Source organism: Bombina bombina, chromosome 2 (assembly GCF_027579735.1).
Source record: "Bombina bombina isolate aBomBom1 chromosome 2, aBomBom1.pri, whole genome shotgun sequence".
Taxonomy (NCBI): Eukaryota; Metazoa; Chordata; class Amphibia; order Anura; family Bombinatoridae; genus Bombina; species Bombina bombina.
In genome coordinates, this window is record NC_069500.1 from 1,234,034,407 (window position 1) to 1,234,044,259 (window position 9,853).

At 38.7% G+C, this 9,853-nt stretch overlaps 1 protein-coding gene across 1 annotated transcript in view; it reads left to right on the forward strand.

Moving 5' to 3' along the window:
* Window positions 1-9,606, forward strand: part of GABRA2 (gamma-aminobutyric acid type A receptor subunit alpha2) — a 289,596-nt gene extending 279,990 nt beyond the window's left edge. Inside the window, exon 8 of the mRNA XM_053700268.1 lies at window positions 8,827-9,606. Within this exon, the coding sequence (XP_053556243.1) occupies window positions 8,827-9,120 (294 nt within the window). The 3' untranslated portion in view covers window positions 9,121-9,606. The remainder of the gene's footprint in view (window positions 1-8,826) is intronic.
* The last annotated feature ends 247 nt before the right edge of the window (window positions 9,607-9,853 follow it).

Sequence of the window (9,853 nt, forward strand, 5' to 3'; positions counted from 1 at the left end):
GGGGGAGTCTGGGGGATTCAGTTCGCGTTTTTTTATTAGCCAGCATCTACCTCCCAGCTGGCCGCCCCGTGAAAATTCATGCTCCAGGCCCACCCATTCCTTATGACTAGCATATCTACACCAATCCACTATTCTAGTATAAACATCGCAAAGCGATATAATAATAGGTTCGGGACTCCAAGCCCTCTCTCCAGTTTGGTGCGGTATAAAGTTTGAGTGGCAATCCGTGGGCATTTATGATTCCAAATATATGAGTTGATAAGTTTCTGTAGCTGGTAGATGGTGGCATCAGGGATAGGAATGGGTAGTGCCTGAATGATATAAAGAATTTTAGGAAGTATTACCATTTTAATGGCATTCACCCTACCTAGCCAGGATATTGGTTTATTGGACCAGGAGTGTAAGGTAGAAGCTATGTGTTTTTTCAGAGGATCAAAGTTTAAGGAAACCAATTTATGTAGATGTGGAGTGATCAAAATCCCTAAATATTTGAGTGCTATTGGTTGGTGTTTAAATTGGTGAAAGTTAAGTATGTGTAGGTCTTCAGGTGCTGTCTCTAAATCAATGAATTTGGATTTAGTGTTATTAATGCGGACGTTGGACAGAGTCCCATATTTTTGAAAGAGGAGAAGTAGGGAGGGAATAGCAGTAGAGGGATTTGTAAGTGTGAGTATAATGTTGTCTGCATATAATGAAGTCTTGTACTCCTGTTGTCCTATGGTGATACCAATGATCGAGGGTGTGGTCCTAATGTAAGTTTCTAGAACTTCCATTGCCAAAATAAACAGCGTAGGGGATAGTGGACACCCTTGTCTGGTCTTGTTGTTTATGTGAAAAGAGGGTGACAGGGAGTCATTCAATTTTATTTTAGCCGTGGGGGCGTTATACAAAGCAAAAGTCTTGTGGACAAATTGATCATCAAACCCGAATCTCCGCAAGGTGTGAGTGAGAAAGGGCCAGCTAAGCCGGTCGAAAGCCTTTTCGGCATCTAATGACAGAATTATAGAAGGGATGTGGTTATTTGTGGCATATTCTATAATATTCAATATTTTAATGGTATTGTCTCGGGCCTCTCTTCAGGTGGTGAAACCCACTTGATTGGTATGGATAATATCTGGGATAATCTTATTCAATCGGTTGGTAAGGATTTTAGCGTACAGTTTAATATCCAGATTTAATAATGATATTGGACGAAAGTTTGAGGTTGTTATGGGTGGTTTACCAGGCTTTGGAATCACTACCACATGTGCCTCCAGCATGGAGGGGGGGGGGATTTTGCTCCGTCTGCTATATCATGGAACAACATCATTAAGTAAGGTACTAGGGTTTCTCGAAAAGTCTGGTAGTATCTCGCAGAAAAACCGTCTGGGCCTGGACTTTTCCCTAATTTTAGTTCTTGTATTGTGAGCGTGATCTCCTGTGGGGTAATGTGTGAATTGAGGTCTTGTAATTGCGCACTGGTGATAGATGGGAGCTGGCAGTTCTGGATAAATTGTGTGATATCATTTTTAAGTTGGGAGGAAGGGGTCTCAGGGTTTATATTATTCAAGTTGGAGTAATAGGAGTGGAATGCCTGCAGAATATCTGGGGTGGTTTTCTGGGGGGGTTTGCCCGGGGTTTGTAGTTCGTATGTGTGTGATTTGAGCTTTTGTTTTCTGAGGGACCTGGCCAGATACTTTCCTGCTCTATTACTCGCATAATGGAATAAGCTGTTCGTCTTCCTTCTTAATGTATGATATTCTATCTGTAGAAAGTCATCTAATGCTTTCTGTGTGTCCGTGATTTCGGAAAGGATAGAGGAGTCTGTTGGGGATTGTTTATGTCGGAAGATTAAGTGTGAGAGCGTGTAAGATCTTGGTATGACTGTCGCTGTACTTTGTTGACTTGGGACTTTAGCTTGTTAAATTCACCTCGAAGAAATCATTTATGCGCCTCCCAGATGGAGAATTGGTTAGGTGTTGAAGGGGTATTGATAAGAAAATAGTCAGAGTGTCATTTAACTTAATAACATGATCAACATTGCCTAGGAGTGTGTCATCTAATGTCCAGTGGTAGGGGTTGTTTGTGCATTTTGGCCAGTTGATATGGAGTTGGACCGCAGAATGGATGGACCATGGGGTGGGTGAGATGGCACATTTGGTGATTTGGGATAGTCCCATCTGGTTAGTGAAGATGTAATCTATGTGGCTATAGGATTTATTAGGATAAGAATTGAATGTGTAATCCCTCTCAACAGGGTGCAGGAAGCACCAGGTGTCATATAATTTGTGGAGTCTAAGATGCTTCCATGTTTGGTTTTGTGAGGGGGTTAGTGCTATCTAACTGTGGCTGAAGAGGGAAATTGAAATCACCTCCCAAATAGACCGGTCCTTTAGATACGTCTAGGAGTCTATTGAACATTTTGATAAAGAAGGGCTTTGGGGTATTATTAGGTGCATAAATGTTAACGAGGATTATAGGCTGCCCATAGAGAAGGCCTAGTAAGCCTAGGAATCTGCCCTCCGTGTCTACTGTTTTATCTATCAGTGTAAAGGGTAATATCCTCTTAAGTAAGATACTAACCCCACATTTTTTAGTGCGGCCAGAGCTGTGATAATGTTGGGTATATATATGGCCGAAATATTTTGGCCAACAGTGTCTCTTGAAATGAGGCTCTTGCAGGTAAATAATATCTGCCCCACGTTTTGCTAAATCAGAAAGCGCCTTGGAGCGCTTGCAGGTGGAGTTCAATCCCTTTGCATTTTGTGATAAAATAAGGGCGAGGTTTCTTAGAGTTTTGGGATGTCATAGTGGAGGCGTATGCATGTGATAAGCTGTAGTAAGTAGGGTATGCATTTGACTGATGAATTGGTAGTTAAGTAGTGAGACCTCTTTTGCACATGAAATAGACAATTTTACATAGCATGTATGGAGTATATAAGTACAGTAAACCAATAACTTTGAACTAACTTTGAAATCAACAATATAGACAAAAAACAAAATAAACACATCTCTAAGTCAAATTAGACATAAATTAGAGTAGAAGTTCTAAGGGGGGTAAAGAAAGCAGACCTCTTAATTATAAAATGTGTCTCTTCTAACCCTCTACCCCATTGAACTACGGAGGAGGATCATCATTGAAATCCTGGGGAGTAGTTTAAAATATGGGTAACATAGAGTGTCCTATGGGGTAAATAAGGAGGGGGGAATCAACATCAATACCACACCAGGGGAAGGATACGATCAGTGTTACCTGGTCAAGTGGTGTACCTTCTGGATTAAATGTGTACAACTGGGTGGCCCGTTTTGAAAGTCAGTTCTGTGAAAGTGTCCACAAAGTCAACCCTCCTCAGGGCTGGAGGGATGGAGAGAGTTCTGCAAGGGAGTTCCTCTGATCTCTCTGGCTTGCCTTTGATCAGGAGTCTTGCGTGGCAGTTTAGTTTGCCACTTTGTGGTGTTTGTCTTCATTCTTTTAGGTAATGCCTGAAGGGGAGAAGGTACAGAGGGTTCCATTGGAGATTGGTCTATACCTAAGTCCTTGCAGAAAGATGGTATATCCACTGGTGTGTGGCAGATGTATCTTCTGTCATTCTGTATAACCAACAGTTGTACGGGGAATCCCCATCTGTAAGGGATCTTCTTGTTTTGGAGTAAGGATGTGAGTGGCAGGAATTCTTTTCTTATTTGTAGGGTCCTTGTGGAGAGGTCTTGGTAAAATTGTATTACGTTACCTCTGAATTTAATGGGTTGGTGTTTTCTTGATTGATTAGCATCTTCTTTTCAAGGAAGTTTTTGATTCTAATAATGATGTCCCTAGGTGGGGCATTGTCCGGAGGTTTGGGTCTAAGAGCTCTATAGGCTCTGACCCACAAGATGTTGTTTGGGTAGGCGGATTCTTTTATGGAGGTGAATAGAGATTGCAAGTACTCAGGAAAGTCTCTTGGTAGAATAGACTCAGGGATTCCACCTAATCTAAGGTTCTTCCATCTACTCCTGTTTTCAAGATCGTCGATTTTATCCATGAGTGCTGTTATTGTTTCCTGGTGTGTTGAAGTCTTATCATCTAATCTTTGAATGTCATCTCTTACCTCCTCAGTCTCTGCCTCAAGCATGTCGACTCTGGAACCCAAATTATGAAGGTCATGTTTTAGCTCCTCACGGAGACAGGTTCTAAAGATGTCAGAGATCTCCTGCTTTGACACAAAGTGAGACAGTAGCGAGGCAGGAATGTTGTCAATTATATTAGGAGATGATGAGGGTTCAGTTGTGTGACCTCCCGGGCTAGATGAAGAAGTATGTTTATTGAGGGAGCCCGATTGGGGAGTTGAATGTTCTGTAGCAAAAAAGGAAGGCATGGTGTGAGATTTGGCTGTGGCCTGTTTTAGTGTTCGGTCTGATTTTGCCTGTCTTCTAGCTGTCGTAATATTAAAGATAGATGAAGCAGCTTTGTGGTATACTGTAGTATAATAAAATAAAGAAGGCAGGTTGGTAGTTCAGGCCTACTGTTATTTGATGCACAGCTAGAGCGTACATATATAGGGTGCCTTATAGCTCTAAGGCAGGGAGTAGCAAGGATTGTAGGTTCACTTTTAGGTTTCAAGTAAAAGGGGGCAATTTCCACTTTCCGCCCCAGTGCAACTAGAAGGGATATGCTCAGCACTCCAATCTATTAGACAGGCATTACTTAAGTACAGAATAAAGTGTTTAAGGCTGAATGTTATATGGCTGGCCCTGACGTAGTACCTGATCTGGGCTTAATATTGCTAGGTATTAGTTTGAATTATGCATCATGTCTGGTACAGTGTATTTTAGACTTAACTTACAAGTCGTGATGCTGTTCTTTTTTAGGGCCCTGCAGGTCCTCAGTTGTTGTGCCCAGTGTCTTCTGTGAACACTGTTTAAGTCTCTTATGGGCCCAAGCAGTGCGTGAGCTCTGTCGGTACCGGAGAAAACTGTAAAGATAGAGCCTGGTTCAATGCCTCTCCGGGAGGGGTGTTGTGATTGGTCCCCTCGAGCCTCACTCAGCCAACAGAGACAAGGTAAGGGCTCTGGTATGGAGATCTGTGAGCTAGGTATGGAGATGCCGCCGGAGACAGCAGGATGCGTATTGCAAATCTTAAGTGGCGTGAAATTCTAGCGACATGGAGGAGAACCATTAAGATGGCGCCAAGCTTAGTTTAGGTCTTTGAGGCTGCTATAGGTCAGCTCCGCTGATTATTAGTGGTCCGGTGAGGCAGGGTAATGGATCCAGGCTGTGTATCTGTCAGCCGGGTATAACGTGGCTGAAAGATGCGTCCGTAAGTGTGCTGGTGCTGTCCTGCACTCTCTCTTACCTCTCTGGATGCCCAGACACTGCCGTATGCAGGGAGATGCGAGTTGAGGATTTGGACATAGGTTCCCTGATCTTTAGGGCCACTCCTGGTCACTTATTTAATTAATAGGGCTCATTTTAGCTGTCCAGGATTAGTGCTTAAAGAGGTCTGCTTCACAGAGCCCCGGAGTTACGCAGCCATCTTAACTGCAGCCAAGCTCCGCCCCCATGGAATTACATTTTTAATACCAATAGATAATCATCTGTTTTGGAGCACTATTATGCACTTTTTTTTACAATGATCTGACACTGAATTATTTTCATACCCTTTTTTAATATTGTTCACATGTTCCTTAAACCTAACAGATAGATTCCTACTTGTTCTAACAACATATTGAAGCTGTCATTAGCATTCATAAAGATATATAACATTCTTCAACTGGCATGTGATAACTTGATCTGGCTCATAAGTTTTTTACCAATCTGGCTATTTCCAGATGCAAAATGTCTTATGTTTCTATTTTGGCAGGAAAAACTTTTACAGCCTACACAACATCCACATTTATAAAAGCCTTTGAAATCATCTGTTAACCAAGTTATTTTGGTTGCATGTTAATGTAAATTAGACCCACATTGGTTACCCTGATGAAGTACCTTTTGAGCAAGTAAACATTCAGCAAAAATTACCAAGAGAAAAGGCCTGTTTGATAACACCAGTATATTGGAAAAAGTTTTAAAATTGTCCGTTTGATCCAAACCATTAATACAAAAATATGCAAACATCTAATATACAGCCCTATTTGTATGCAATTATTTAAATTAACAGGATCACTCATGTAGGTATTTTGGAAGGATGAGCAATCATCTCTATTTTAACTATCAGGCTGTAGAATGAAATGTTTCCCTTTAAATTAATTCTGCCATTTGAATGATTCAATAGACCAACCGTTCACATTAAAATGTTTTACTTACATTGAAGTTTGAGTATTAAAGGAGCATGTTACTTATATGCTAAATCACTTGAAGGAGATGCAACATATCTGTAAAAAGCTGACTAGAATAAGTGCTCTGTGAACAGTTACCCTTCAGCTACTTTTTTTTACTGTTATCTGCATGGTGAAAAGCAATAGCCAATCAGCATGACTGGTGCTGAATTTACACGTTTACCAGCATATATCAACTGCCAGAGGGACAGTGTTCGCTTACACCAACCTGTGTGCCCAGGATCACTGAATGTGGGCAGCGTATTGCAGCAATACGCTGTCCATATTTAACATTGCACAAGTAAGAGAGTAGGGGGCTTTCAATCACCCCTGTTTGATTTTATCCACTGAACCAGCAGTGATCAGCCCCTAGAGCTGCATACGCAGCTTGATAAATGGGGGCCTTCGTGTTACTGTTATCACCTGAAATTCCTTAGAAACATATCTAAACTGAGGAGGGAAATAAAGTGAGTGTCTGCATATGCCAGACGCATGCTTATCTGGACTGGTTTAAACTGGTTACTTTATATATAGAAGGATTTTTATTTAATAATTTTTTTTACAATGGTGTAGTCTTGTAGGGGCTCTTTTGTAGCTCATCGCTGCCCCCCCCCCCATACTCATGTCTAGGGCTCATCCAGGGATGCTGATAACATCACCAAGCCCCGGAAACCCAGAAGTGATAGAAAGATGAAGAGGCCTTAAGGGAGCTAGATGGAGGCGTTCAAACCCCTCAATCTCGGCTCCTATAAGGCCCAGAAACTTCCAAGACTGACCATTTGATGTCATGCTTCTGTGTGTATTTGTAGTTTAAGAATAAACACTTATAAAATAAAACACACACAGATATATAAATATATATTATATACATATATACATATATATAAATAATGTTATAGTTTGAATCTGCTGGGCATCCTGAAAACAAAAAATATATAATATGTGTGTTTTTTTTTTTTTTGGTTTTTTTTTAAATGCTTTATTGAAAAACGTATAACCAATACAAACATGAGAATATGCAAAATGGTACATATGCGTCAGTTTTTTGTTTTGTTTTTGTAATTCTGTAATTACAAGGGAACAACAATATGTGTCGGTTTTTAATTAAAAAATAGCCTACAGTAGGGCCTAAATGTGAATATTATCTAAGAACTACAAAACAGCTCCGCACATTGATGGAAATGGCTCAGCAGTTAAAGGGCTAAGAAATGTATACTTTTTTCTACTGTATCTGTAAATTATGCTTAAGCACAACGGAAAAGCAAAAGGCATAATTAGCTTATAGATATCATGTTATTCTTTATTTTTACAAGGATGTTTGTTAGTACAAAAGTGACAAATTTAATGTATGACTTTTCTGTCAGACATATTTATTTAAATAAATTAACACTATTTTTTTTTCTGAATTTTAGAAGAAAAATATTTAGAAAGAGCAAAATGTGTTTTTATAATCCATTCCCTACTGCAAAAGGTAAACTTCTGACACATTCAGAAAATATTGTTAAAGAAGTGAAAAAAAAAAACACATTTAAAGGGTCATGAAACCGAACATCTTTTAGTCATGGTTTTTGATAGAGCATTCAATTTTAAATAACTTTCCAATTTACTTATATTATCAAAGTTGCTTAATTCTTTTGATATCCATAGTTTAAGGAGCAGCAATGCACTTGAGGGAGCTAGAGAAACACATCAGGTAAGTGGAAAAGAGGCGTTTACACTATGAGGCCCATTTATCAAGCTCGGAATGGAGTTCGAGGACCCGTGTTTCTGGCGAGCCTGCAGGCTCGCCATAAACAGCAGTTATGAAGCAGCAGTCTAAAGACCGCTGCTCCATAACCCTGTTAAAGAGCTGCTGGTGCAATGCTGAATACGGAGAGCATATTGCTCTCCGCATTCAGTGAGGTCTGTCGGACCTGATCCACACTCTCGGATCAGGTCCAACAGACTTTTGATAAATAGGCCTCTATGTGTAACTACCAATCACCAGCTATCTTCCAGTAGCAAATTGCCGCTCCTGAGCCTACCTTGGTATGCTTTTCAACAAATTATACCAAGAGATCAAAGAAAATGGGATAATAGAAGCAAACTGGAAAGTTGTTTAACATTTAATGCTCTGTCTGAATCATGAAAATCTAGTTTTGACTTTACTTCTCCCTTTAAAGATTTTATCTCTGTTGTTTTGCTTTTAAACTACACAGGAACCCAATTGAAGAACTTGTATTGAATTTGAAAGATTATTTGTAATTTTCTACTGTCCAATATATCATCAAAAGCTGAAAATACATTTGTGAAATACAACTGTATGTCTAGTACAAACATGTGCATAAAATATTTTGTCCACATTAAGACATTATCATTTTATTGACTCTAATCAAATACCCCACACTATCTGGTTTGTAAATTTCTGAATTTTCAGATTGTGCTTCAGGTTTTCAAGTTTCTATTAATATGATGAACGCTTTAAATAGATTTTCAATAATTTATCACAGCATTCATAACCTTAGTTGAGTCATAATTATATATTTAGTCTAACCATTTTTTCTTTCTTTCCAGAAAAAAGAGAAAGCATCTGTAATTAAGAAAAATAATGCATATGCCGTAGCTGTTGCCAATTACGCTCCTAATATCACTAAGGATTCTGCCCTACCAACGATATCAAAAAGTGCAGCTGCAGATACCAATAAAGCCAAGCCCCAGGAAGCAAAGAAAACGTTTAATAGCGTTAGTAAAATTGATCGAATGTCTAGGATAGTTTTCCCTCTTTTATTTGGTACCTTTAACCTGGTGTATTGGGCTACCTATCTGAATAGAGAACCTGCTATTGAAGGGCTTGTCCTGTCAAAATAGATAAATTGCTAATGGTTTATTAGCATAATAAATCTCAGATATTTAGTTTCAGTATATTTAGCTAATAAAAGCTAATTTGTGAATTGATATGTACAGTACGAACATTCTGAACACATTTTAAACGAGAGGACTGTGTTAATTTCAAAAGAGTGCTGAACAGATAGAGCTCACGGCTTATACAAAAATGTACTTGTTAACAAAGTATTTTCACTTTGATTAAAGTTATACTGTAGTTTCTGAAGAGTTGTTACCTGATATTGCAGAATAAATTATCTCTTTCATATATTTTGTTTTTGAACCCTAATTTTGTTATTTGTAGTGTTAAACTTTTTTATGATAAATCTGTAATGTAACATTGTGTGAAGATACAAAACCCTTTCTAATTTCATACCTGTAATATGTAATACACATAAATCATGGAAATTTAAACTGGATTGCATTTTATTTTAAATTTCCAAGTGAAAATAAAGGTGAATTTTGGTTGCAGTTATTTTATTCATTGTACATTTACATTGTTTATCTATCAATGTAAAAGTAAATTTATTGGGAGTATATTGTGGAACTACGACACATATCAGGGAAATTTCTATGTCACAAGCATTTGCTTTTTTTTTTTTTTTCTGAAAGTTTTATCCTGTGGTATAAATGGTATAAATTTGCATCTTTAAAATTGTTGGTCTTCATTTTTGGAGGAAAATGAAATTACTGAATTTTTGAAAGTTTCCAAATTGTT